A 27879-nucleotide genomic window follows, 5' to 3' on the forward strand; every position below is an offset into this window, starting at 1 on the left:
GCCATCGAGTATCTTGGACGATAGGATAAAAAGCATCACATGACGCAGCTCCGAGGTAACGGCACAACACATCACGACGGATCATTGTTTGCGATCATAAGCTAGCATAGGCACCGCAAGCCATGCAACAGGAGGGACACGTTGGGTTCTACTTAGATTATGGCAGTGTTTGTACTAGGTCTGATTGAACTACCTCAAATGGGCAATAATCCTTGCAACTTGGGACTGTAATTGGTTCCTTGCTTAAAACCAGCAACCTAGTTGTCATAACCCCAATCTGTCTGAGCAGCCTTTATTCTACAAAGACACTGTTGGATTACGTGACCAGAATACAGGCGGGCGGTCAGCAGCCAGGCTGCCGGCCGCCGGCCGCGGCAGCGGCCGCAGCAGCGGAGCCCGGAGATTACGTCTCCGGGCTGCCCACAGCTATATCTACACTTCCGCTGCTGCCGCTGCCAACCTTCTACTTTCCCTTCTACATACCGATTTACAGCTTCCGAATATACCATATTGATATTCGGCGAGCTCCAGCCCATACGGGCAGTCCTGTTGTATACAACAGATACCCTGTGATTCCAACAGACACCCAGGCCGTAACAATATTATGCGAAGTTTAGCGCTGGTGGCATCCCCTATAGCAAGCGCTCCGTATTAGCCCCGGCTATTGAACCACCGCGAAAGGCGATAGCCTTGCGCAAAATTGAGCACAGTAAAAACGAGTAGATATTTCCTTTACTACATTAAATTTTGCTGCTATGGATTTCGGGTCTCTTATTCCACCCGGCCGAGAAGCCAGCCCAATCCCAAGCTGGCATCCTCGACAAATCTCTTTGAAGCCGAGTGGCCCGGGTAGTTGTACCAGAATATATGCGGCAGACCCTCGTACATGGTGACCCGGGTTTTGGTGCCGTGGTCTAGCCTTAATTCCCTTTCGTAGATCAGGGCGTCGTCCCTCAACATGTCGGCGCCACAGATCTGGAAGAACGTGGGCGGCAGGCCACCGTGGCCCGTCGGCCAAAGGAGAGGACTCCAGAGAGGCGAGCTAAAGTCGGGCTCGACGGCTGTGTCGTAAAAATCCATGGACACGGTCGACAAGGTGATGCCATCCTTGAGGACACCTCTGCTCTGATACAGATCCTTGTATTTTACCATCAGGTCCTCCGTCAGCGCCTGCGGTACCAACGACGGCGTGACGTTAAGGTAGACGCCGGTCAACGGGGGTGTAAGCCCCTCGTCGCGGGCTCGGTGCGTCAGCGGGATTGAAATGTGCCCACCCGCGGACGTGCCGCCAAAGACGAAGCCCTTGGTGAGATCGGCACCCAGGTCTGAGGCGTGCTCGGAAAGCTGCAGTAAACTGTTAATGACATCGATGCAACCTGCGCCTGCGGGGCGTCTGCGGCTAGGAACTCACCCATTTCAGCGCGTCCCAGCAGTCTTCGTACGCCACGGGGAACTTGACCTCGGGGGACAGGCGATATTCTAGGCTCACGGAGATACAGTCGTATGTTTTTGTGGCGTGAATACATGTCGGAGTCTCCATTTCGGCGTTCCCGATGATGAAACCACCGCCGTGAATCAGGACAACCAACGGAAGGTCGCCCTGGGGGGTTTTCTTGGGCCGGTAGAGGAGCGCGCGCACTTGAGCTCCATCCCTGACGGGTATGAAGATTTCCTCCTCAGAAACATCGTCCTCGGCTTTCTTGAGCGCCTCCTGGGCATCGGCGTTGAACACCGCGTGGTACCTGTCGCGAGTGGCCGGCAAGCTGCTCAGTTTGTAGTCCTGCCAGAATCTTGGTTTGACCATATCCTTCTCCGTCATCTGCAGCGCAGGTTAGAAATCATGCATTGCAACCGCACAGAGTAGAATGAACATCGGGCGGGGACTTACCTGTACGAATTCATCGTCCAAGTTGGCGAATAGCGGCCATGTTTTGGGGTCATCAATGGATGCCTGTCGTTTTTGAGCCATTGTGAAAAATGTTACCTATAATTTATTGGTGGATTATCACTTGAATCTACGATGAAAGCGAGCCAAAGCAAGACTTAAAACGCGCGGTGATGCTTCGCTCTATAAGAGTCTATCGTGATAGGAGGTTAGTAAAGGCTTCTCATAGCTCATTGAGTGTGGTGAGGCCCCAATTGGCCAAGACCTGATTTACCCATTTAATTCGGTCTTTGACTCCAAAAACGTTATTTCGTGAGCTTCTCATTGGATTAAACATTTCTATGCAATGAATTTAATTGGCCTACCCCGCCCTTGGCAAAAATGACCTCCTATCGCACTCAATGGGAGATGCGCTAGCTCAGCAACCAACTAGCCGCGGCTAATTCGCATCGGCTCGATAAGGAGAACTGCCGTCTCCACTGCCTCCTATGCATACTAAATTGTGGCCCTCGACCCAGATTTGAACCTTTTCCCAACCACTCTCGCTGCCTTGTCATTCCCATCGACATTCTCATGAAATAGCCGCGGGTGCCAACCAGACATACTGGATGACGCCGACGTCCATGTCTTCGCTTTCGCCGCCGGCCGCGGCTGGCGCTCCGGCGTCGTCAGCCGCGGTCCGGCGTTCACGTCTCGGATGCTGGATCTGTCGGGAGAAGAAGGTGAAATGCGACGAGCAACATCCGCGATGCGGAAGATGCGCACGCCTGGGCAAAGATTGCGATTACGTGCCTCGCTCGCGGAAGAAGTACGCCAAGCGGAAGAAGCCGGCGCAACCAGGTGCTCAGTCTACCACCGACCACGAAATCCCGTCACGGACACCAACAGCCGGAGACACAGCTCTGCCGCAAATTGAAGGTCCCGCGGACTCGGGATACTACGAAACGTTATCCAATCACAGCGATGAGCAGCCCGCGCCCACTCCCATAGGCAGCGAGGAAAGAAATAACACCCAGCATCAGCATCATGATCAGCATCAGTCTCTGCGTCCCGCCGTTTCGTCGTTACCGCCCGCGTGCTTGGAGATATTGGCCCCGTCAGATTATGACACGATCAGCTTCTTCCGCTCCGGGCTGTCTGGGGCGATAGACACCAAAGTTCCGGAACACAGTGGCCCGGCCATCCTGTGGATGCTGGCGCAGAAGAACCCCATGGTGCTTCACACAGTCTGCGCGCTGGGGGGCCGGAACCTGTGCTATCAGAAGCCAATGCCGGAATCTGAAAGACAAGCTCGCCAGGCCAAGGCCGTCGAGCACTACGCGGCAGGACTGCGCCTCTTGGTCGTGGCCACCCAGAACATCCACGAAACGCGTGATTTTGAGTATATTCTAGGCGCCCTCTGGCTCATGATTGTCTACGAGCAAAAGTACGGCGACGGATGCGGAACGGGTCTAATAGCCCACCTCCAGGGAGCTGCTTCGCTTTTTCAGAGCCGCATGCGAGATCTCCGCTACATCCTTGAGCAGGACGAGTTTCACGATCCCACCTCTTACGGGGTACTAGGGTGCGATTCCGATATGGAGGTGCAGCAACAACTCTCTCCACTCGCCACGCGAATAGTGGTGTGGATCTCGCTACTAGACGGGGCCGCCGCGCTCAACGGCTTCGGCGGGGCTTTCAACGACTTGCTCGCCGAGGCCATGTGCGACAGGGGGGCCAACGACACCACCCTGTCCCGTCTGAAAGGGTTCTGCGCGCTCCAAAAACACTCGAATTTGGTGTACCAGGCCGTATGGGGGGCCTCGTATCCGCGGAACCAGCTTCTCGAAGACCTGGAGAGTAGCCAACTGTTCACCCTATACGCTGAATCCGCTCAGCTGCGCTGCATTCTTGCCAAGCTTACTGGGCCCGACGCCGGCGATGATCCCGACGCGGCATCCCGCCGTGAAACGGTCACCAAGGCTATACGGGATCTCGAGCTGAGGTACAGCGAGATCTTTGCCGCCGCAAGTCTGCTGGAAATCCCGGCAGAAGACTACCACCGGCGATTCGTGATGAACGTCCGGTTCATCGTTCCGTTCTACTACGCCGTGGTCCTCTGCTTCTTCCGCCTCACCAAGAAGGACGCATCGCTGTGCGGGAAACAACGTCGGGCGCTGCAGGAGATCATGACCCTGGCGTTCCAATCGCACCGCGACGGCGGGAAAGAGGCAGTGACGCGAATCGCGTGGCCGTTGTTCGTGGCCGCGCTCGAGTCCGATGACACGCTGCATCGAGCCTGGATCATGGAGCAGTACGAGCTGCTGGCCGCCGAGGGGGAGAACTATCGCCGGGCGCGCGAGGCGCTACGTATTGCTCTCTCGGAGCAGCGCCCGCACGAGAGGCGAGTGAGCTACTGGGAGTTGATAAACAGAAACGAAATAGACCGGTTTGTAATTGTGTAGGCCACAACGCAGCCCCTGATTACCTACCTCCCCCCTGTCTAGGATGTGCATTGGGGGAAGCTTGAGTTATCTGGGTGGGCCACTGTAAGGCTAATAAAGCGAGACTCGGTCCGCTGCAGTTCGCGATACCCTCCCCTGGGAAATGCGACGCTGGCATTCAATGTTTAGCAGGGGAATTGGAATTGGTGCGCTGGCATTGGCTCGCTCTTTTCGCTGCTGGGGTTCAAGATGCCGCGGCTACTTTGCGACGACACCGCATTTGCCGACCGCCTAATTCACCGTGTCTGCTACATTTAGATAAGCGAAGGGCGGGGGCGTGGTGGGGCGATAGCGGAGGGTGCATGGTCGTGTAAGGAGGCGGTGATCTGGGGAAGTCTCCGTCATCATCACAGGTTGGTCAGGCAAGCTTTATCGGATTGCAAGACAAGCCCCAAAATAAAGCTTGGGCAATTTAAAACTGGAAAACGCTCCCGAATACCGGAACAGTTCTGGGGAGCGCTGCTAGAACAAATATGCGAGTCGCTGTGCATCCGAGGGCTCTGCCACTCAACTGCTCCTATACACACTTCGATCTACCAGACCTTGACGCTTTTCTTCCCAACAGCATCCCGTAACCGCATGGTAACTCTTTCTCATCATCTCGACCACCATGCCTTCTGCTCTAATGCAAGTACAGACGACGTAAGTATACTCGAGGTGGCAGAAGATTCGGCGATTTGGCTGACAACATGCAACACGGCGTAGCGCTCCGCTGCTGGAGAAGAGGTTCGCTGTACTCAAGCAGAGCTTGGTCAAACCAGAACATCGGGAAAAGGTAACTGAATCGTATCACTCCCTCGTCAAGGTGCTCGACACAGAGATTGCCCGCATCAAGAAACATGGTTCCGCTCTGGTTCCCGAGATCGACTTCAATGAAGTCCGTAGTAACGGTTGGCTCCCCCGCCTAACATCCAGAATCCAAGACTCGTATGGCTGACGTGTACATGCGCAACCTCTAGGCGGTTCTCTTCCCCCCGGTTTTGCCGACGTCGTACGCGAGCGCGGCTGCGTGATCCTGCGCAACGTGGTTAGCCAAGAGCAAGCGTCCGCCTGGGAGGTGCAGCTCAAGGACTATGTACGACGCCATCCTGGCGTCGGCGGCTTCCCACGCGAGCGGCCTGCTGGGTGGAACATATTCTGGACGAAGCCTCAAGTGGAGATGAGATCACACCCGTCCGTCATGGAGGCCATGAGGAGCGTCTCGAGGCTCTGGCACGTATCAGACCCGTCGCAGCCTATCGATGTCGACAGCCAGGTGGTCTACCCAGACCGCATCCGCATCAGATACCCCACGGACGACCCCGAGGCATTCCCGCTGGCACCGCACCTCGACAGCGGCGCGACAGAGCGGTGGGAGGATGAAGAATACCGCAAAAACTACGCCGCCATCTTCCAAGGCAACTGGCAGGACTGGGACGGCTGGACGGCCGACTACCGCGTCCATGCAAAGCCCGACCTGTACCAGACCGGCATCTCGTGCTCGGCCTGGCGAAGCCTCCAGGGCTGGCTATCGCTGTCCCACACCAATACTGGCGAGGGGACGCTACGCCTGCTCCCCAGCCTCAAGGCCTCGGTTGCCTACATCATGCTGCGCCCGTTGTTCGAGAACGAGCAGTTCGACGACAGCCGGCCCACGTTCCCCGGCTCGGAGCCTGGAAACACCCAGTTCTTCCCAACGACAGAGCACCACCCGCACCTCGCGATTGACGAAGCCATTATCGGCATCCCGCCTGTACGGCCGGGAGATTACGTCTTTTGGCACTGCGACCTGGTGCACGGGGTGGACCAAGTTCATCGCGGGGAGGTCGATTCCAGCGTCTTTTATAACGCCTGCAACCCCCTGACCCCGTACAACGTGCAATCTCTCGTCGCGACTCGTGCGGCGTTTGAGAGAGCGGACGTTCCGTTAGACTTCACGAGGTCTCATAAGGGGGAGAGAGAATATGAGCACGAGGACTGCGGGGCCAAGAAGGAGAATATCCTAAGCAAGCCTGGGCTGCAAGCCATGGGGCTCGTACGCTTCAACGAGGAAGAAGAGGGGCTCACTGCGGGCCAGAAGAACGTGCGACAGCTGTCAAATCAAGTGCTGGGGTTGTAGAACCATATCAATTCATAGCCGCGTAACTAGAAATGTACAACGGCAGTAGTTTAAGCATCTGTTATGAAATGACAGTGGGTAAATTATGAGAGACAAGATGATATATTTGAGGATTACTAAGCGGGACCAATCAGATGTTACAGGTTGCCGTCTAAACTTTGGCCAAAGGCATGGCGTAGGAACAGCCACGTGCAGACATCACTTGGCCGCCAAATCAAGCTTTTTTTAACGTTACATTTCTTTCGGTCCCCAATCTCACGGCTCCACGGTCTTGGCAGGCTTCCGCATTCTCCCCAATCGCGTTGCACCGAGTCAGGATCCAAAGTCTCGAATATACACGATTCATGCTCTTCGTTCTGTGCCGCCATGGTCACCCAGTGCACAGTCTGAGTTTGGATTCAGCGATTCATTGTGCGCTGTAACGCAACCAAGTGTAGTAGATTTAGGCGGGAGTTCCCTTACGGGTCCAGAACAGGAAACACCAAGATATTCTCTGACCACATTGTCTTGTTATTACTAGCATGGCGGCCTCCCTCAAACGCCCGCTCTGGCGTATTTGCTCCGGCTGATTCTATCACATGAACAGACACTGGACTTTAGTATGTTGGGACTTGGGATATACCCACTTCCAATCGCTTAAGGCGCTGGTATGTGCTAAAGCGAAGTCAAAAAATACCAGCAGCTGGCCCGAACTGGTTAATTATTTACATTAATCTGCTGCAGATCCAACAGATTACTTCAGATTATCAAGGATACATACATTTGATGTACAATATCGATTCGATGTAATCCAACTGGGTTTCATTGGTTAAAGAGCTCCGCTCACTCATCGTCAAACGATTCATCTCCTCTCGGCCAACCCAGAGATTGTGTCTTTTACCTTTACGTTACGGCCAGGTCTTACATGTCGATTAAATTTAGACAACGTAGCCTTAGTAACCTTTTAATCCAAATACGGGCGCCAATTTGATGGACAGTATTCTACCTCAAATATGCGAACACTTGTGGATAGGCATTTGATCTGGTATGCACATGCATCCATTATTACAACTAGATCTGCCGAGATTAAACCCGTTGCCATGTGACAGCGTGGCAGCCAGCGACATTGTGCATTTCGGAGTATTTTCCAATCATGGAATTTCTATTTCAAATTCATCTTCCTATTTACACCACATCACAGACCAATTGTCAAGTAGGAAGCGCTCGCCGGGCTTGATAGCAAAAGAGTGGACGTTGACTCAAGTGATTCTTCAGGAAGCCCGTTCAAGACCGGCGGATAAATCTTCGAATCCCGAATTGATAGAGAAGTGAACTAAACGATCGAGACTGTAGGAAAGAACGGGTTGGTAGATTTTTAGATCATGGCGGTCGAACATGAGCCGACTACAAATTTAAAGAGACTTGTACAAACTATTTTCAAATGCATGAATTCTGTGTCAAGCGGCTTCCACAGATTAACACTCTTCTGAAAGCAATCTGAAGCCTACATGATAGGGAAATTAGACAACAATTGAACCTCTGATTGATGGATAACATGTGATTCTCCTGGAAAAATTTTCCCCTATCTGTAGATTTTGGAAAATAAACAAGACAAGGGGACTGCAGTCATGTTGTTGCCCAGATTGACGAGGCTAGTAAGTGGATACCTCAAAGGGCGCGCCATCTACTTCGGCGAATTCTTCCCAGTCTGATATGTGCCTTGCAAAGTGAAACTACCATTTAAGCCATAATGACTGAATCGTGTAGCGTACATACACTCTACATTATGGTTTTGGGGCAATTTTTTAACTAATTATGTCGACTTGTGATCGAGCTCTTGACAATTTTCGTGATCGGGTTGAAATTGAGAAAACAAACCTCTGGTATCCCCATTGCTTAAAACCAAAGACACGAACTTGGCGAGAGGCAACGGATATCTTAGTTGCAAAGACTTAGATAACTCCTTGGGTCTTCGACGGGACTGACTTGACCTCATAGTATTACCAGTATCGTCGGCTCTTCCAGGATGTTACGACCGGCGCAATCCGCTGCCGCGCGCTTGTGAATATATAGTACAGAACAGGGGATAATCTCGCAGAGTCGTCGTTAATGAAACTTCCGCTCTATTTCACGGCCTTGACTCGCCTGTTACGGTATGCCTATTCCCCCCAAAACCCGCACCTCATATCGGCATATGCCGAGCCCAAGCCTCGTCGAGCTCGGGGCAAATAGTCACTGACAAGCCACTAAGCCTATTCTAAGGGATGCCATGTTCAGAAATACGAATGATAATATAACGGGAATGAGTTTGGCCAGGATATCATTGTCAGGTAGTTCATCACGAATACAGCCCCTACTTACATGGCAAATACCACGGCGGCGCACTTCTTCAAGCTAAATCGGCAAACAGAAGAGTATAAGTACAGGTGAATGCTCACACCTCTCTCTCAATTATCCAGCATCGGCATCGGTATCTTCATCAGCATCAGTATCGGCATTAGCATCACTCCTAAATACTTTCTTCTCCAAACAAAGACCTTCTTATCCTATCAAAATGCAGTTTCACGTAAGCGGTCAGAGTAAAAGAGTCGTCATAGTTAACAAGCTAATATTCCCTCCAGGCTACCGCCATCCTCTTCGCCCTTCTCCCGACCCTGGCCATGTCTTGCTCCACCTACGGCTCTTGCATGTGTCAAAATGCCGACAACAGTGCCAACAACGCGGCTACGAAGAGAGCTTGCGCCAACTTTGCGGGAAATTACTTCTCGTCGCCTAGCAATGGTCGCGACTACTGCATGCTTGGCACTGTTTCCGCCGGCATTGGTGGAGGAGTGGCGCTTTTCTTGAACAACTGCCGCTTCAGAGTCGCGTGCAACAACTTCGGTGCTGCCGGCGACTCCAGCTGCTGGGCGAAGCAGTAATCAATCGAAATTCTTAATCAAAGTATTTGAGAGGATCAGAGGAGTAGAATAGAGAGAGCGGAAAGCAGAAGATCAAGGGGAGAGAAGGAGGCCATAGAGTTCGATTCATTAAATCAAGTCAAAGCTCTTAGGCAAAGTCCTTGAGTGAAAATAGACCTATCTCCTTAATCTTGCTTCCCGATTTTGTAGCAAATGTATTGTCGTTTCGCGGCTGGAAGAGACGTAAGACACTTGCAACTACTACCTCCCTAGCCACGGCCTCTACCCAGTGATTCAGAATCACAACCAGAATGAGCTCGTGATGCTTTTCTTTATTGACAGATGGCAACCAGTTTTCATCGACCAGTTGTTTTCTTAAGAGGGTCCCAATTGGAAGTGTTATCATCCGCGCTAACATTAGTATAGTATTATCATAAATTCAACGTGCCAGGAACCATCCAGTCTAACTACAAAGTGGGAGAGGGCACAAGTGGACTTGACACATCGCACAGCGATGCGCAGTTGCATGCGTTTAGGCCGCAGCTTTCGCGGTCAATACCTAAACAGGCCATCATGGCAACCCCCTCAAAGCCGCCTCGAACAAAGTCCAAATAGCCTTTGTAATTACTTCTTGACAGAGGAGCGAATGTCTCGACAAAGACGAATGAACGCCACTTAAGGCAGCCTCGTACAACATTCATCTGGACGTCGTCAAAGTCATTCTCGAAATAGGCGCAGATGTCTTCAAACGTAGCAACAATGGTTGGGCATCGCTCAACTCAGCTGCGGGCGAAGGTTATCTCGACGGCTACGTGTCGTCATGACGGCTAGTAGGAGTCGGGCTCCAGGGCAATCTTAATAATAGAGCTTACAAGCTACACGGAATATTGTTCTCCGAGTGCACAACAGATTTAAGCGTCACTGGGCATAGAGAGCGTATGTTAACAAAAAATTCTAGAGATGATGTAGAACAACGTCGAACAACGTCCTTTTATATAACACTATCTTCTTGCTCCAGACCCATCTCTTCCCTTAGCGAAGACAGACGATCTCTACATGCCGTTGTGGTTGGATGGCCCGGTCCAAGAACTTTCATGAAGCCCCTCAAAGCCTGGTCGTATAACTCATTAGCTTCTTTAAAATGCATCTGTTCGTGGCAGACGTAGGCGAGTGAACGTATGCTTGTGAGCGTGTCTGGATGCTCTTTGCCTAGTGTTCTCTCTCTGTCCGCTAGTACCCGTCGATACATATGCTCTGCCTCTTCATACTTTCCCTGGTCCCATAGCACTGAGGCAAGACATATAACGCTTGCAAGCGTTTCGGGATGCTCTTTACCAAGTGCCTTCTCTCTGCCCTCTAGTACCTGTCGATCCATACGTTCTGCCTCTTCGTACATTCCTTGCTCTTGTAGCGCTAAGGCAACATTTCCAACGCTTATAAGCGTCAAGGGATGCTTTTTGCCTAGTTCCTTTTCTCTGCCGTCTAGCGCCCGTCGACTCATGCGTTCTGCCTCTTCATACTTTCCCTGGTCATGTAGCACTAAGGCAAGATTGTTGACGCTGATAAGCGTTGAGGGATGCTCTTTGCCAAGTGTCTTCTCTCTGCCATCTAGTGCCCGTCGATTCATCTGCTCTGCCTCTTCATACTTTCCCTGGTCATGCAGCACTATAGCGAGGTTGTTAACGCTTGCAAGCGTTGAGGAATGCTCTCTACCCAGTGCCTTCTCTTTACCATCTAGCGCCTCTCTATTCATCTGCTCTGCTTCTTTATACTTTCCCTGGCATCGCAGCACTGTGGCAAGATATCCAAGGTTTATGATCGTGTCGGGGTGCTCTTTTCCTAATGTCTTTTCTCTGCCATCCAGTACCTTTCGATTGATTTCTTCTGCCTCTTCATACTTTCCTTGATCTCGTAGCACCAAGGCGTAAATATCAGTGCTTTTAAGTGTATCATTATGCTCAGCGCCGAGAACGTTTTCTCTTATCTTGACCGCCTCTGTCAACGTTATTTTTGCTTCTTCGTACATCCCCATACTCCATTTATACCATCCTATATTTGTAAGCAGCCGCGCCAAGTTCTCGAGGTCTGTCTTGTCCTCAGATTTCCGCTTGATGACCAGCTCGACATGAGGGTTCAACTCCCTGCACTTCGCCCAGTATCTATAGTCACCAGGCGGATACTCTCTTGACATAATCTGCAGGAACTTCTGCCTCCATTTCCGTGCGTCATCAACTGATGAAAGCCAGACTCTAGTGCAGAACTGCACGAGCGCATGCATTTCAAGCACGCCTCTCTGCCTGGTTACTGCTACTAACGAGAACTCACGGAGCATGTTCAGATCATCCTCGAACTCATCATCCTCACTGTCATCCTCGTTATCATCGTCGCTATCTTCCTGGCTACTTTGTGTGTCATCGTTGGTATTGGCCTCGTTTTCACTTCTCTTTCCGCGCTGGTAACTTCTGACCACCCACTCTGGAATTCCCTGTGGATTGAAGAAGCTCATAAACGCTAACAAGTCGGCTGCGGAATGCCTCTCCTGGCGGATTTTTTCAAAGGTGATCTGCCATGTCGTAACGATCGAGTTGGAGGCGCTTGGGTCGCGTCGGAGATCGCCCATATTCCTATCGAGGAGGCCCGCCTTCTTCTTCTCGCTCCTCTGAAATTCGCGCAGGTATATTGACGGTGACATTCGAGGTGCTTGGCGAATGATATATGCGGCCGCCTGCGTGATAGCCAGAGGCATATATTCGAGAGCCCGAAGCAGGTCGGGCGCGACGTCTTCATCGTGGCTCCCCTGGAGTTTGTTTCGGAGCAGCTGATGTGCCTGATCTTCGTCCATCGCCGGTATTGACAGGACGTTCCAGCCACTACCCGTCAGTCGCTCGGCTACATCCCGGCTCCGCGACGTAATGAGGATCATCCCGTTACTACTCTGGGGCAGGAAGGACGCGAGTGGTCGCTGTGCTGTGGAGGTGGCGTGCATACTTTTATCGCAGTTGGGTTTTGGATAGAATACGTCGACGTCGTCGGCATTGTCCAAAACCATCAGCCATTCTCCGTTGTCTTCAGTGCACAGCCAATCGTACACCAGCTGAATCACGTCGACGTGAGGTTCAGAACGGCCAGGCAGTTGCAGCCTCTCTGCTATACCACGGTATGCCTCCTCGAATCGCGCTTTGGTGCTCGCATGCACCCAGAATATGTACGTGTTCGGCGAAGCGTGTCGGATCTCTTGTGAATATCGAACGGCCAGCTGTGACTTTCTGTGGTCGTTAGATAAAGATATAGACACAAGGAATAGCGCGTACCCGATGCCGCCCAGTCCTACAAGGGCGGCCCGACTTGCTGGTCGACCGCATTTGTCGCGCAGCCACGCCGTGATGCTAGGCCGTTCGATATAGTCAGGGTCTGGCTGGAAGGGGACGGTTGAAAACGGCTTGCGGGGTTTCGAAAGGCTCTCGCTGGCGAAGTAGAAGTTGTTCGTCCCGCCTTGCGAAGCCTGCGGGGCAGCGACGACGTTCCGGCCGCTGATGCCCGCGTTGAAGGTTGACTCGGCCATGACACCGGCGCAAGTCAGTCGCGGACCTTTCTGAATGGTGACAATGAGTATGAGGCGTTGTCTATAGTGATCATCCGCGTAGAGGCTGCGGGGAAATAACTGCAGAATACTGATGCGAGACCCACGCAAGGCTTACGTGCGCCAGGCTGTGCCGGGGAGCGGAATCGCATATGGTTGGTGGGTATCGCGCCGCCCGATTATCAGAGATTGGACACGGCGGCTGCATCTTTTCCAATAGGCCCGTTGAACAAAAACATATAATGATGAGCTACTGGCGTTACATGGGCTGTAGTCATCATTCACCTTATGTTGGTGCACAGAAAACGCAAGACCAGGTGTATTCAAACATAGTATAGCTTCGCTAAGCCCTCCGACGAGGACAACCCCCGCATTTACCTTGTGACCGGAGACCGGTCCATTGAAAACAGGAGCTCCTTGCGCTGGATGAGCGGTGGCAGCAAGAATCTTCCTCGGGAAATTTCCGACCAACGGCATCCGTGTACACAGCCCTAGTGGCGGCGTAGGGTTGCCATTGCCATTGCTTTTGTGCTTATCTCCCTAATCACAATTGCCTCGACCGACGCCAATGGTAATGCGGTTCATGGTGCGGACCGCGTCCATTTCAGGCACAATGATGTCTGTCTCTCGGCTCGTTCATTTTACTGGCGTTCTTCGTCAGCTTCTCCCCGCCGCCTATTGGGCCTTGGGCCTTGCCACACTCGAGTCTCGAGTCCGCTGAGAGTCTGGCCGTTGCTGCCTCTCTATTTGTTTCTCTTCTCCGTGCTCTTCGGCCTCGTTCAAACATGCTTGTGGCGTGTTTGCTGTCTTCCATATCAAGGTAGTTGGTAGAGGAGAAAGGTGTCAGCGTCATTCGGCGTGCTGAGCTTGATGCTGCCAATGGCAGACCTAACGACGGTCTCCATGGTGGCCAGCACATGTCTGAAACGAAGAAGTTGGAAGCCGTCTGTCCCAGTTTCCTTGTCCAAGTCAAAGGCCACTAGCTCAACGCTGTCGCCCTCGGAAAGAGTTGCCAGAGCGTCGCCAAGTCGAATGTCACACGGTGGGGTCCCGGAGGGATTAGGGAGGCCAGCGGCGACACCGACCGGCAGCCCAAGCCACCCTCAATCTCGAGAGGGGCGATTCATGCCAGCGTGTAGAGGTTGGGGTTCAATTCAGTCATTTGGCGATCGTTACGCTCCGCTCCGTTCGTTTCAAGAGCGACGCCCCACCACTCTGGGTTGTCGAAGCCATCACCACAAAGGACATCTCCGCTCCAACTAGAGGATTCCTCGAGCTGAAAGATTTTTGTGTGGCAATCTTCGGAAGCCGTTTTCTGATTGCTTCATTAAAGGTCACGTGATGGGTCCGTACATTAACGTCAAGTCGCCAAACCGGTACTGTTTGGGTTGGACTGACACAAGAGTGGGCAATTGTTCTCCTCCGTCGATTCGTGCGTCTTTATGCGTAATGACAGTTATGGCTTTAGTTTTAAAGAATCCTGGGAGATGTCAGTGTGAGCTTATTTGTTGAGTGGTATGGTTTTCTGGCCAACATACTGGGCCACCCCTGTTTCAGTTCGTCGTGATAACCAGCATACCTAGGCATAATTAACGTTTAACCACCCCTTGGTAATTACTCTATGTGTTGTGCATCCCAGGCAGCCGAATTAAAACACTGGGGCATTCCCTTTAACAGCCAGTCAACTGCTGCAAAATTCGGCTGCCTGTCGAGCTAATCGATGCCCAGATATACTAGATGCGATACGGGTCCCACTAGTCGCCCGGACCTAGATCGCGACCGTGCTGTACTGTCAGGCGAAGGAAAATAGAATCCGCACACCTCTAATCCGGTTTTAGATAGGGAACATCCAGACAAGGTTAGGTTCTTTAGAGACGAAAGTGTACAGCCTACCATGGCATGGTTTTAGTGCGGGAGGCCGAGAAAAGCTACCATCCCGAACAGTATACGGCTTTTCTTTGGCGACCCGCTTACCTGTGCGTTAAGCAATACTTCTTTACGGTCCCTAGCAGTTGCTGGGGCTGAGTATTCTTCTAGTCAGACATACAGAGTTCTCGCCCCGAGTTTCAGCGCCTCATCAAGACTTGGTCACCTCCTCAGAACCATGCACCCACCATCTTTGGCAACTTCTTGAACCACAAATACCACAAATACCACATCAAAGGTTGTTGGTACTTGCTCAGCATGTTCTCTTGATCTTTGTTCTCTTCATCTCCTCGATTCAACCCACCTCGAGTCTATCAGCCATAATGGTCTTCTCAGGCGTCCGTCTCTGGTTTCGGCAAACGCAGGCCTTGACGAAGAAGATCTTGCTCATAACCCTGGCACGCCAATGGCTCTCGACACTGATTTGCTCCCTCGTTATTCCCATCGTCGTCCTTGCCTTGGTCCTCGGACTCCCATCTTTAGCCTCGTCTAGCAACAAGTACGGCGTCGACAGTCCCTCGCCCGCCAAGACCCTATCGGAATCCATTCCCAACGACGCGAAACTCTTCTTCGTGCAGTCATCAAACACGGGAGATGATGTTTCCAGGGCAATCAAAGACATCACAGCGCCGCTCGGGAACAAGGCTCGAGTGGAAATACTCCAAAACGAGAAGCAGCTGATGGAGAAGTGCCCGACAGACATAAACGGACGCACCGATTGTTTTGCCGCCGTCGTTTTCAACGACTCGCCACTGAGCAGCGCAGGAAACAGGCAGTGGAACTATACCATCCGAGTTAGCTCCTCCAACTCTCCCTCGACCTTCGACGTCACCCAGCCAAGCAAGGCCGCTGGCAATATGTTCACCCCGTTGCAACTCGCCATCGACCAAGCCATCACAAACTCGACTATTGTCCCCGACACGTATATGTTCACTCGCATGACACAGAGCCAAGCAGAAGCGATTCAACGCCGGGAATCCATTGGCATGATAGTTAGCGGGCTAGGAATTGTGTGCTTTGCTAGCATGCTCCCTCTCGTTTTCCACGTCGTCGGCACAATCGCGTCAGAGCGCGAGTCTGGCATGTCGCAGCTGATCGATATAATGGGTGGCGGTGCTGCCTCTGCTCGTGTCTTGAGCTACGTTATTGCGTTTGACATCATCTACTTGCCGACATGGATCATTTTGGGAGGGAGTAAGTCATCTCCATTATCTAGGCGATTCGTCTTCGACCTGCTAACATACACCCCCAGTATTCTCCAGTCTCCTTCTCCCGACCTCCAATGCCGGAATCCCGATTCTCTGGCAAATCCTTACCGGATGGGCCTTGACCAGCGGCTGTGTCTTTGGAGCCACGTTCGCCGTTCGATACTCCGCCATCTATGCTGTGGCTGCCCTGGCCGGCATGGCTCTCTTCGCTCAGCTCCTCGACAGCCAATCAGAGCCTGTCTCTGCGCTTGTAGCCATTCTGTTCTCTGCTGTCTTCCCCAGTTGCAGCTACATTTTCGTTCTAAACTCTTTGGCTCGGTATGAGAAAGCAGGTGTTGCAGCAAATATCTACGCGATCCCGCCTACGCCAGGCTTGGAGGTGCAGCAGGCGAACATCGGAACACTATGGTCCTGCTTGTGTCTGACCATTGTTGTGTTCCCTCTAGTTGCTATCCTAATTGAAACATTCGTGCACGGTATCAGCACCCGCCGACGCAATTTCAACACGACTGGTAAAGCCGACGACACTTCAACGGCGCTCGAGGTGACTAACCTGACGAAGGAGTACCCACCCTCCCTCTGGAGAAGAATGTGCTGTTGCTGCTGCGGCAGTTTCCGCCGGTCTTTCACTGCCGTCGACAAACTGGATTTCACCAGCCAGAAGCAGCAGGTCCTTTGTCTTCTGGGCATCAACGGGTCGGGGAAAACAACGACGATGGATTTGATCACCGGAAGACAAAGACCGACAAGTGGATCTATACAGATCAATGCTGCTGCGTCGCAAATTGGTGAGTCTTGCAGCAAGTAACGATGTTGTTAGTCGTCTCTAACTTATGGGAAACAGGCTTCTGCCCTCAGCGAAATATACAATGGGAGAAGTTGACGGTCCTGGAACACGCTGCAATTTGGGACCAGATGAAAGGAGGATCCGCTACCAGGGCACAGCTTGAACAGCTTGTCGAGTCGTGCGACTTGAGCCTCAAGATGAATAGCCAAGTGGGAACACTCAGTGGAGGCCAGAAGCGTAAGGTCCAGCTGGCCTGCATGCTCGCTGGCGGCAGCTCGGTCTGCCTCATGGACGAAGTGACAACCGGCATGGTAAGTTTATGACATTTGCTTCCAAGGTCCGTGACTAACCAACCACAGGACCCAGTATCGCGTCGTGCAATCTGGAACATCGTCCTCGCAGAGCGCTCTAAACGATCCATTATTCTGACAACACATTTCCTCGACGAATGCGAAGTCCTTGCCGACCAGGTTGTCGTTATTTCCCGCGGCCATCTCAAATGTCAGGGCTCCCCGGCAGAATTGAAGAACATTTATGGAGGAGGATACCGTGTACATGTTCCTGAAGTCAACAACGTACCCCGTTGTCAATATCCGTCAGTGGTACACCAAGGACAGACTGTCTTCAACACCCCAGACTCTACATCCGCTACCCAACTGTTGTCGTCTCTTGAAGCCGCAGGACTGTCAAACGTCCTGGTTACCGGACCTACCATCGAAGACGTATTCCTGAAAGTCGTCAACGAGATAGAAGAACCAGAGAAGAGGACAACGAGCCTCTTCGAAACAACCGACACAGTTCCCCTCACTTTGGATGGAAAAACCTCCGATGGCGAGCTGTCCTCGGGCAACAGGACAAATTTCTTCCAGCAGCTCGGCGCCCTAACCATCAAGCGACTCATGATCTTCCGAAGCAACTTCTGGTGGTACATCCTCGCCATGGTCATTCCCCTGGCCTTTTCACCGGCGGTCACTTCCCTCCTATACGTTACAGATGGCATCGATACCTTACCGTACGAGCCCCCTGCCTGCCAGAGCTTTGAGCCGTCCATCTTTGACGAGCCTTGGTTAGTCGACTTTGCCCAATCAGGCTACACTGATGCGATTGGCTCGGGGGTATTTTCCATGCTCGTAGGACCACAATCTGCTCGAGATAGCGTATTCCGCGCCGTCGACACGTTTCCAATTGGACAAAGATACGATTCCGAGAATTTTAACTCAAACTTCATCTTTGAAGACGGCTTTCAAAGCTTTCAACAGCGAATTCACGACAATGCCTCGACGTTCGCTCCCGGTGCACTCTACATGGGCGACACATCGCAGAAGCCTACGATTGCGTACAACCCCGAGCTCGGCTACGACACGCTGGTCTTGATGCAGAACCTTTGGAACCAGGCGAGGACCGGCGTTCCTATTGCTGTCCAGCTGGCGTTTTTCAGTAGTTCGGTCCCTGTGAGTGAAAACACGCCATGGCTCTGCAAATCCCTTGCCGTTCACCAAAACAGATCACTAACAGGTGACATAGCTTGATGCTGGGAGCGGGCTCATCGCAGCTGTCGTAAGTCTGACTTGATAACTTCCAACAAAACTTTGCTGACCATGACAGCTACTCGCATTCCTCCACACCCTCTACCCAGCCTTCTTTGCCCTTTACCCAGCATACGAAAAGGTACAAAAGGTCCGAGCGCTACAATACTCCAACAATGTCCGTCCCTGCCCACTCTGGGTGTCCTACATCATGATCGATATGACCATCGTCATCATCATCGCTGCTTTGGCCACGCTGGCCCTCTCTGCTCACGTGCAGAACTGGTACTTCGTCGGCTACATGTTTCCCATCTTTTGGCTCTATGGTGTTGCTAGCATGCTTTGGGGCTACATCATCTCGCTTTACACCAGGTCCGAGCTTGCTGCTTTCAGCTTTACTTTCTGTACGATCATGGTAGCCTTCATTATTAGCGCAATTGGCTTTTCGGTAAGTTGTTTCTGATCTTTGCAGTTAATCGATTCAAGCCCGCTAATTTTTCAGCTGGGTGCAACCAACCCGAGACCCGACAGTCCGACTATCGTCCTGGACGCCGTATCCTACTCACTAGGCCTTCTATTCCCGATCATGAACCTCTTTCGCGCCATGGCTATTGGCCTCAACGTCTGGCTTGTAGGCTGCCGTGAGTTCAAGCTGATTACCGATCCCGGATCCATTAACGCCTACGGCGGCCCAATCATGCTCCTCGTTATTCAGGTTCTATATTTGTTTCCTCTCCTTCTTTGGTTAGATGGCCAGCACTCCTTTTCTTGGCCGTGGCAGAAGACAAAGCAGGCTACTCCTGAAGAGGCGATCCCAAGTCCCGGACGGGACATCGAGATGGAGACAATTGGCGTCGAGGGACCTAGCAATGATCTGCTGCAGATGAGCCATGTGTCAAAGTCTTTTGGCGGCAAGCTAGCGGTCGATAATGTGTCTCTGCGGATTGGAGAAAGTTCCGTCCTGGCGTTGCTTGGTCCCAATGGCGCCGGCAAGACCACGCTTACGAACATGATGCGGGGAGATATGGTTCCAGACATGGGAAGTATCTTCTTAAAGGGTGTCGGAGTTCAGAATAACACACAACTGGCGAGGGAGCATATTGGAGGTAAGTTGAATGAATTCCTCATATGTTCTTATAGCGGCTAACAGTATTGCAGTCTGTCCGCAGTTCGATGCTCTCGACAAGATCACCGCAAGACAGCAGTTGCAGTTCTACGCCCGCATTAAGGGTATCAAGAACATACAGAGAGACGTCGACCTTGTCATGAAGAGAGTAGGCCTGACGCCGCACGCCTCTCGCCTGACGCACAAGCTGTCAGGCGGTAACAAGAGGAAGCTCAGTCTTGCCATCGCACTACTTGGTAAGTGCTCGTTGTTCACAGTTTCGTCCGTTTTCGAAGCTAACATAATCCCAGGCAACCCCAAGGTGCTCATTCTAGACGAACCAAGTTCCGCCATGGACGCTGTCGCAAAGCGCGAAATGTGGAAGATGCTCTCCTCCATCACCCCAGGACGTTCCGTATTCCTCACCGTAAGCCTACTACCCCACTCTCCGAGACAATCCCAAAATGCAGCATGCTAATCGCCTCGCGGCTAGACACACTCCATGGAAGAAGCCGACGAGCTTGCCACCCGCGTAGCCATCATGTCCAAACGTATTCTCGCCATCGGTACAAGTCAAGACCTCCGCAAGCGCTACAGCAACGTCTACAACGTCCACCTCGTCCTCAGAAATGCGCCCGGTTCTACCCGCGCTGAGATGCAGGACGTTGAGTCCTGGGTGCATAACGTCTTCCCTGAGGCGTCATTTGACGCCGTGAATCTTGGAGGACAGGTGCGGTTTGTCATGCCTGTAGGTACGGGTTACTCGCCGGACGGAAGGAGCACCGTGAGGCGGCTGATGGAGACGCTGGAGCAGCATAAGACGAGCCTCGGGGTGGCTCATTATACGGTTGGCATGGGCACACTAGAAATGGTTTTCTTGAATATCATGCGGGAGAGCGATGTGCCTGAGGGAGAGGAAAGGGTTAAGAAGCCGCTGTGGCGGTGGTGATACTCGAGTTATTCTCTCTAGGCGCTCAGGTTAATACTATAAACGTATACTAATGTCTAGCTTCTTCATCAGTGATGTATATTTCTGAGAAATCTGCGGCTTGTAAAACAGGTTCACCCTTGCCGAAGGAGTATACTCCGAACTTTGCTCCGCAGAAAACACTACCCACAAGTGGAAATACAGTTAGATCACTACTTGGAAACCCGAATTCTCCATTCACGCTGTCGGAAGATAGAGACAATTTGTATATTGTCGGTTGTGCTTCAATCCACAAGACAGCCTGGTCAGACACATCCACCCAGTTCTCCCTTGTGCTTGGCCTGGTCTAGGACTGACTAGTCTTGAGGCACATGGACTTCGGGTTAGCAACCCTCGTTGAATTTTTTGAATTCCATTTGCAACCTGGCTGTGGTGGGAAAGCCTGGGGTGCTAGTATCTGCCCCAACATGTCGGTATCATCGGTTGAAACCTTCTCCCTCGTAGCTTCAGTCAGAAGCTCAACATGGTGCAGCAACATGCCATTGCTTCCTAAGAATAAAGCAGATATATTTCACGTCCCTTCAGTCTGTCATCTTCAACCCTACAGGATATATCTTATTCTCTTCTTCATAGGGTGTTAGGTATTATAGTTGACTTTCTAGGCCTATACTAGATTTTGAAGTACAACATCTATAGTCTATAAAGAATGATAGCTAAAAAGAGAGGTTGAATATAAAACAAACATAATGTCGAATTAAGTCTGATGTCGTCAAACCAGCCGGCTTAGCCTCTCTCTCGATCCCCATCGTAGAAAATACACCTTGCCACCGTTTCGGTCTTTTTGTCGTTGTGTTGCTGTGATTGGAACCATAAGACCAAGATCACAAGGCGTCCGATGGCTTCCTTTCCAGTTGGTAAGTGTTATGCTTGAACAATGGTGCACGTTCAAGTCATTTTGCGATGTCGGCAACATGCTCACAAGTCCACCTTGACAGCAACCACATTTCTCGACATGAAGCCCGTCATGAATAGCCAGGCCTTCTTCTGTCCATTTTCCTTGGCCGGATCGATGGCGACTAACACCGCGCTGGCAGCCGAGCTGATTCTTGCTCCATCGTCTTCAAACACCACCCGCTTCTCATAGCCGCCGCTGGTGCCAGCGATCGGCTTGACATACCACACTATCGAGCCAATGTTGGCCTTCGGGTCGCGGCCCTGCTGCGGCATATCGATAGGTCGCGTGAGTCCCGCGAGCACGAAGCCACTAGCGTCATGGGTTTCTGAGCGGTATGGGTCATCAAACCAGCTGGGGTTGTCGACATATGAGTCCACCTGGAAAGATTCAACGGTGGTGATGCTTCTATCTGAAGACAGCTGGCCGATGTGCACCTCCCCGTTAGCGCAGTTGACAATGACAATTTCGTCGGATTTTCTATGACCCAATCCATTATTGTTGCGTAGTTTGGAAAAGGCCACCTCCGCTTTCACTCCATCTGTGGGTGCTTGAGCAGATAGGCTATCGAGGTGGATGTAGATAGTATCAGTCCAACTCGCATCGGGCCAGACGTCCTCAATTACCCTCCCGATGCCTTCAGGGTGGTAGTGGTCGTTGGTCACATAAAATGATTGCGGATCTTTAATAAAAATGTCGTTAGGCGTCTTAACCAGCGGGTGAAGTACTGAGCGTAAATGTTTGGCAGTATATGATCCTAGAATATGGTGGAAGATTTCAATACGAGATTGAGCCTTTTGAGTGACAGTCTGGTTGTCTAGGCCTTTTATCTTTGTCGCTAAGTAGTCGGGGTGAGGGATGTGGTTAACAGCAAAGATGTAGACCGCCTCCTGGCTTTGAGGGTCTGAGATTACATCAATTCCGTGAGTGACAAATGTGCTGTTAAAGTTCTCAAACTCGAGGCGTTTTTGTGACATGTCCTGCTATTGTCAGCCCGTTAACCTCAGGGTTTGGTGCGGGATAGCCGCTTTATACCTTGGGGTCAATGACGTGAATAGAACCCTTCTGTGCGGTTCCCTTGATAGGGTCATCGAGGTGGTTCAGGCCTGGGAACCATAATGGGCGCGTCTCGGTATTGTCATCGCAAGCGGTAAAAAGAAGCCCGCTCGGTGTGTGGTGATGAATATCCTCGCAATAGGTTGTATCTTGGATGGAAATAAAGTCTTCGGTGCGCAGCACAGGAGTATTGATATTGACCCGTGTCACACCAGAGAGTGTGGCTGCTCTTCTTATAGCCGGGCCGTACGAAGAAAGGCCATCAAGGAGGGAAAGGGCAGCTACCAGGGCGGGCTTTAAGGCTGCCATGTTGACGTCGTGCAGATCCTAGCTGGATGAAAACCTCAATGGTCAGCTCAGAGGAGGAGAACAAACAAGTATAGAGAAACGACTAAAGCGATGTAAGCTTACAACATTGGGCGACCTTTTTAAAATAAAATAAAAAAGCCAAAGTGGATGCTGAGAAAGAATTTAAGAAATCGACGTAGGATCCTAACTGAGATTCGGGCGCTTCGGCGACATGAGGAGAAGAATGTCTTGGAAGGAGACGCAGGAAGTCATTCGGGAGGTGACTTGGCTCCGCAAAATAGAGTTCAGGGACGTCTCAATCTTATTTGCGTCAGGGACGGGGACGGGCTGTGTGCAACAGCACCAACGGAGATAACCCACTTGGTATTCTTCGAAAACAATGGTTCCCCCCAACGAAACTCACGATTCTAGCAACTCCGCCTATTGTGTATAGCCAAATCATAGGAGGTACTTCTATCCCAAAACCCAACATCCCTCGCCAGCCTCAATCAACTGCGTTGCCTCTATCAACTGTACTAACTATAAGATCAGCCTAAAAAGAAAAGTCTATATAGCTTACTTTGAAAGAGATGAGGGCCCTGATGCTGTAATAACCACCAAACTTCCCTGACCTTTCCCCAGCTGAAAATCTATAGTTTTGGGCGAAAGATTACTTTAAGCAGCTCTTTGACGTACAATCCCTTTCACCCTAAACCACAGGCGGCTGTATGGCGCACTCAATAGTACGGCTGTTAGAATTAGAAATTCATGTGAGAGGCATTATGTTGGCCGCTGCACCATATCGGATTTGACTGATGTAATTTCCGTATGCCAAGTGTAAAATACTGGTGGTAACGGTGGAGTCGGGACGCTAGTGGCATAGTGGGCTGTTTGGGCTCAGGTATACTTTCTGTCATGAGAAGAGCTGTTTAAATATCCACATATTATGTTTCTAGCGGGCAATCCGGCTTAGTATCGACTCACTACTGAAGTAGTGAGTTGCGCTTTAAGGTAAAGTGCGTGGCTGCGATTCTTGGCATAGATGGCCATGCGGCACCGTCCGGTCCGTGGGAATCGGGATTTAATCTGTGACTGTCAGAAAGCCGTTAGATGCCAAGATGCCTCATTAGGAACAGTCCAGTGCCGTGGTTGGTCCCAAGGCATTGGCACCGGCGGGATTGGTTGGTTAACGTCCGAGCCAGCAAACCACGCACCATGCAATATTTCTATGCTTAATCAACGAAAGTCTTCAGAGTAGTTTTTGTGAACTCGAATTCCTAAATTCAAAGTCGAGGAGCCAAGCCTTTTCAATTTGAGGACAATTATCACAGCTAGCTTTGAAGTCTCTCAGCATCTCTACCACCAATTCAAAGATTGTTTCTTTGACGTATAGATGTCATCAAACCACAGCCATCATTTACGCAGAGATGCACAGCTTCTATCATTAAACGTGCACTCTCACGACGTCAGTGAAGTTGAATGCGACCCTAGCTCACACTCCCTCCTCTCTAGCCCCGAGACCAATTCTAACTCGTAACCCCTAGCCTCCACACCCCAAAGCCAGTCCCACCTCAATACCAATCCCGCCCCAATCCCAATGCCGGCGTGGGATTCGCCGGAGTTGATCGCTACCCCGACCCAGGCATGCAAGTGACAAAAGAATGCGCACTCCTTAAAAGTTGGAAATACATCTTCCTCTCCAAAAACTCTTGCTTAGCACAGGCACTTCCCATCTCAACCTGTTTAAAGGTGTGCGTGTTTGTTTTTCACCCGCCTGACAGGCTTGGCATTTGGCATGACCCTCGTCCACCTTGATCTCCTCACCCACCTCCAACACCCGTAAGCGGAGCCCTGCTTGTCGTGGGGATACTTGCTGGAGCTGATTATCATCATTGTGGCCGTGACCGAGACGCCTCCCGCCACGAAAGTGGTTAAGACCGAGATCCAAACCTGCATCGAGACTCGGACCTATGCATACTTAAGTGGTTGTTGCCGGCTCCATGAGGCTGTCATGTTCTGGCATCTGACAACGGGCTTTCTCGCCATTCGAGTCATCTTCTCGGCCATGTAGATGGCCTCTTGGAAATGGGGTTGTAAAAGCTAACCTATTACGTGGAACGAAAGGTTGGGGGGGGTGGGGGTGGATGGTGGGTATTCAGTGTCACGACTGAGAAACGCACAGTCGGTGGTGCTCGCAATGCATTTACTCACGACGCATGGCCTCCGCTGGATTAGACGTTTTCTTCCGCATCTCCTTCTTATTCGTAATGGTGCGGCTGCCGAGGGTCGGCGAGGACTCGAGCTCTACGCCGCCAATAGTTATCAAAATGGTAGTTGTAGATAAAGAGATAGGCTATAAGGAAAGAGGCGCCTAAATCCCACGTCGAGGCCTAATAGAAACAGCTTAACTACTAGACAGCATTGCTACAAGACGAGATCTAGAAATAGATAGAAAGAGTACCTCACTACATCTAACAGATGATAGCTCTAGATAGCAGCAATGACTGCAAACAGGGTCACAGGGCTAGATTATACCGCCAAATAGCCACTAATTGACCTCGATTGACGACTTTTGCCACAAAATCGACGATAATTACAGTGGGCGGAAGTGGCCGGATTCTGCCGCTTGTAGACACCATTGCCAGCCCCCTGTCTTTTCCCCCTGCTGTTGGCAGGGGGTAGGCTTAGCACTAACAGCACAGCTCTACCCAGGCACCCACGCTAGCATCTACCGCGCTTAAGTGCCCTAATAGGGTAAGTAAGGTTGGTGTAGGATTGTCCCACTTCATTCATGTTCATGATGTCGCGTTAACCGGTTTCACTTCATTCGCTGGTTAAATTGCGGACTACTCCGGGGATGTCCGGGGTAACAGCTATCACGAATGTACATTCAGACCCTCGGCGGTTTCTACCCGCAGCAAAGCGAGCTATTTTGGCTGGCAAGCCCAATATCAACCACCAATTACAGTCATAGAACTGTATGCGGCTGTCAACCCACCAGCAGATAGTACATTCAGATGTATTTACCCGGTGAATATCATGCGGGGCCCCGTGTGGGTTGCTGCATACTCATGCATGTTTTCGCGGGGTTCCGATAGTGCCTCTGGGGGAGCTCCTATTTGACATCGCATCTCTGCAACCATTAAATCGATACGGTTTAGAGGTTGTCTCGGCTTTGATTGCACCGACCAGACCGACACAAAGGCCCAGGCCGCGAATCATCGAGCCCAGGGCAAATACAGACGTCGAGTTGACCGTAACAGACATTGTCACGTAGACGGCTCTGTACAAAAAAGTGCAAGTATAATTAAAGTGTGTCATCCCCAGCTTTCAGAGTCTTGATGCCACCACCGTCTCGAGAGTGCACCATTCCCAAGGTTCATAATCATCATGTCTAAGGGAACTGCAGCAACAGCTAGACACGATGTAAACGTCAATGACATTGCGGCCACATCCGAGGTCTCCCGTCTCCTTGCGGAAGACAAGACCCCCTGGTACAAAAAGAAGAATTTGAGGACTCTCTACATGTTCTTGGTTCCTTCCGCCCTAGGTGTCGAGATTACCACAGGCATGTTTCCTTGTTCTTTTCAATCAGCCTAAGCTAACATCTCATCATTCAGGGTTCGATGGCAGCGTCCTCAACGGACTGCAAGCGGTCGACAAGTGGCAGGAGCACTTCGGCCATCCTAGCAGCGCAACTTTAGGCCTCGTCAATGCCTCCATTGCCATCGGATCCGTCGCTGCGGTTCCTGCGATTCCATATTTCAATGACCGCTGGGGTCGAAGGTTCAGTGTCATTCTCGGGTCTTTTATAGTCACCGCTGGGGTGGTCACCCAGACCGCTGCCGTCAACCTTGGAATGCTCATAGCTGCGCGTATTATCATCGGTTTTGGCTTGACAATCTGTCTCTCGGGTGCTGCTCAACTCTTGACGGAGCTGTGCTATCCCCGCGAGCGTGCCATGATGGTCGGCTGCTTCCAGGTGTCCTGGTACGTCGGCTCCATCCTGGCTGCTGGCACAACACTCGGTACCTTCAACTGGCCGAATGATTGGAGCTGGCGGCTCCCTACACTTTTTCAGATCTTGCCCTCAATCCTTCAGCTTGCCTTTATCTGGTACGTACTCCATTTATGATTGCTGTAGCTGTGAAAAGGGAAGAGGGGAAGTGAAAGGAAATATTTCTGTATCTGACACGTATCAGGTTCGTCCCAGAGTCACCACGGTGGCTTATTTCGAGAGATCGACACGACGAAACTTTGAGCATCTTGGTAAAATATCATGGCGAGGGTGATCCAGACTCGGCATTTGTACAAGCCGAATTTCTCCAGATCCGTGAAACTATACGACTAGAAAAGGAGGCGTCCACCCAGCCTTGGCGCGAACTCATCAGCACCAAAACCAATCTCCGCCGTGTAGCTGTTGCCTTCTGCGTCGGCCTCTTCTCTCAATGGGCTGGCAATGGCCTTGTCAGCTACTACCTCGCGAAGGTTCTGTCTACTATCGGAATCAATAACCGTCTGACGCAGAACCAGATCAACGTCAGCCTGAGCTGCTGGAATCTCGTAACCGGTGCTACGGCCGCCTGCATCGGAACGAATTATCTGCCGCGCCGCAAGCAACTTCTGACTGGTTTCGGCTGCATGTGCATCCTCTTCTCATGCTGGACGGCAGCTTCCGCTGTTTTCGCTGGGGATAACCACAACAGCTCCGCCGCTACCGCTGTTGTGGCCTTGATCTTTATCTACTACGCCTTTTACAACCTGATGATGCCTCTCCAGTATATGTATGTCTCGGAAGTGTTTCCATTCATTCATCGCTCGAAGGGTATTGCAGTCATGCAACTGGCAAACAAGGGCGGCACCGGATTCAATCAGTTCGTCAACCCCATCGGCCTGGATAGCCTCAAGTGGAGGTACTACCTGGTGTATGTTGTCATTCTCGCCGCGGAAACATTCATCATCTGGCTTATTTATCCTGAGACAAAAGGCGTTTCCCTTGAGGAGGTGGCTGTGGTCATGGATGGCAATAAGGCTCACGTGGAGTTGGTGGAGAACGAGAAGAAAATCGCACATGGCGATGTTTAAGTGTTGGGGCACACATGGATTCAGGCCGTATGAACACGTCGTTGATGTTACTTCAATATGGCAGAATTTGCATTACCAGCAATCTTCATGGCT

The 27879-nt window shown here is 51.5% G+C and overlaps 7 protein-coding genes across 7 annotated transcripts; 4 read left to right on the forward strand and 3 right to left on the reverse strand.

Annotated features, from left to right (window-relative positions):
* Positions 1-771: 771 nt before the first annotated feature.
* On the reverse strand, positions 772-1969 carry EsH8_VII_000188 (Alpha/Beta hydrolase protein; the record flags this gene model as incomplete). The annotated part of the gene is made up of 3 exons (XM_083270321.1): positions 772-1344; positions 1412-1819; positions 1889-1969. 3 exons carry the CDS (start codon positions 1967-1969, stop codon positions 772-774), a joined length of 1062 nt encoding a protein of 353 aa, XP_083127878.1.
* A 524-nt stretch (positions 1970-2493) lies between these two features.
* On the forward strand, positions 2494-6466 carry EsH8_VII_000189 (uncharacterized protein; the record flags this gene model as incomplete). The annotated part of the gene is made up of 4 exons (XM_083270322.1): positions 2494-4272; positions 5006-5010; positions 5074-5258; positions 5328-6466. 4 exons carry the CDS (start codon positions 2494-2496, stop codon positions 6464-6466), a joined length of 3108 nt encoding a protein of 1035 aa, XP_083127879.1.
* Positions 6467-8999: 2533 nt separating this feature from the next.
* EsH8_VII_000190 (uncharacterized protein) lies at positions 9000-9366 on the forward strand (the record flags this gene model as incomplete). Its single annotated transcript, XM_083270323.1, has 2 exons — positions 9000-9011; positions 9067-9366. The coding sequence occupies 2 exons, from the start codon at positions 9000-9002 to the stop codon at positions 9364-9366; spliced, it is 312 nt and encodes a 103-aa protein (XP_083127880.1).
* A 970-nt stretch (positions 9367-10336) lies between these two features.
* On the reverse strand, positions 10337-12907 carry EsH8_VII_000191 (uncharacterized protein; the record flags this gene model as incomplete). Its single annotated transcript, XM_083270324.1, has 2 exons — positions 10337-12611; positions 12657-12907. The coding sequence occupies 2 exons, from the start codon at positions 12905-12907 to the stop codon at positions 10337-10339; spliced, it is 2526 nt and encodes an 841-aa protein (XP_083127881.1).
* Positions 12908-15174: 2267 nt separating this feature from the next.
* Positions 15175-20426, forward strand: EsH8_VII_000192 (ABC transporter A family member; the record flags this gene model as incomplete). The annotated part of the gene is made up of 9 exons (XM_083270325.1): positions 15175-16045; positions 16104-16847; positions 16904-17157; positions 17206-18297; positions 18371-18403; positions 18452-18820; positions 18875-19478; positions 19531-19904; positions 19971-20426. The coding sequence occupies 9 exons, from the start codon at positions 15175-15177 to the stop codon at positions 20424-20426; spliced, it is 4797 nt and encodes a 1598-aa protein (XP_083127882.1).
* Positions 20427-21380: 954 nt separating this feature from the next.
* On the reverse strand, positions 21381-22722 carry EsH8_VII_000193 (uncharacterized protein; the record flags this gene model as incomplete). Its single annotated transcript, XM_083270326.1, has 2 exons — positions 21381-22337; positions 22393-22722. 2 exons carry the CDS (start codon positions 22720-22722, stop codon positions 21381-21383), a joined length of 1287 nt encoding a protein of 428 aa, XP_083127883.1.
* A 3369-nt stretch (positions 22723-26091) lies between these two features.
* Positions 26092-27786, forward strand: EsH8_VII_000194 (general substrate transporter; the record flags this gene model as incomplete). The annotated part of the gene is made up of 3 exons (XM_083270327.1): positions 26092-26251; positions 26322-26817; positions 26904-27786. The coding sequence occupies 3 exons, from the start codon at positions 26092-26094 to the stop codon at positions 27784-27786; spliced, it is 1539 nt and encodes a 512-aa protein (XP_083127884.1).
* Positions 27787-27879: the final 93 nt, after the last annotated feature.

This window comes from Colletotrichum jinshuiense, chromosome 7 (genome assembly GCF_051148585.1).
Source record: "Colletotrichum jinshuiense chromosome 7, complete sequence".
Classification (NCBI taxonomy): Eukaryota; Fungi; Ascomycota; class Sordariomycetes; order Glomerellales; family Glomerellaceae; genus Colletotrichum; species Colletotrichum jinshuiense.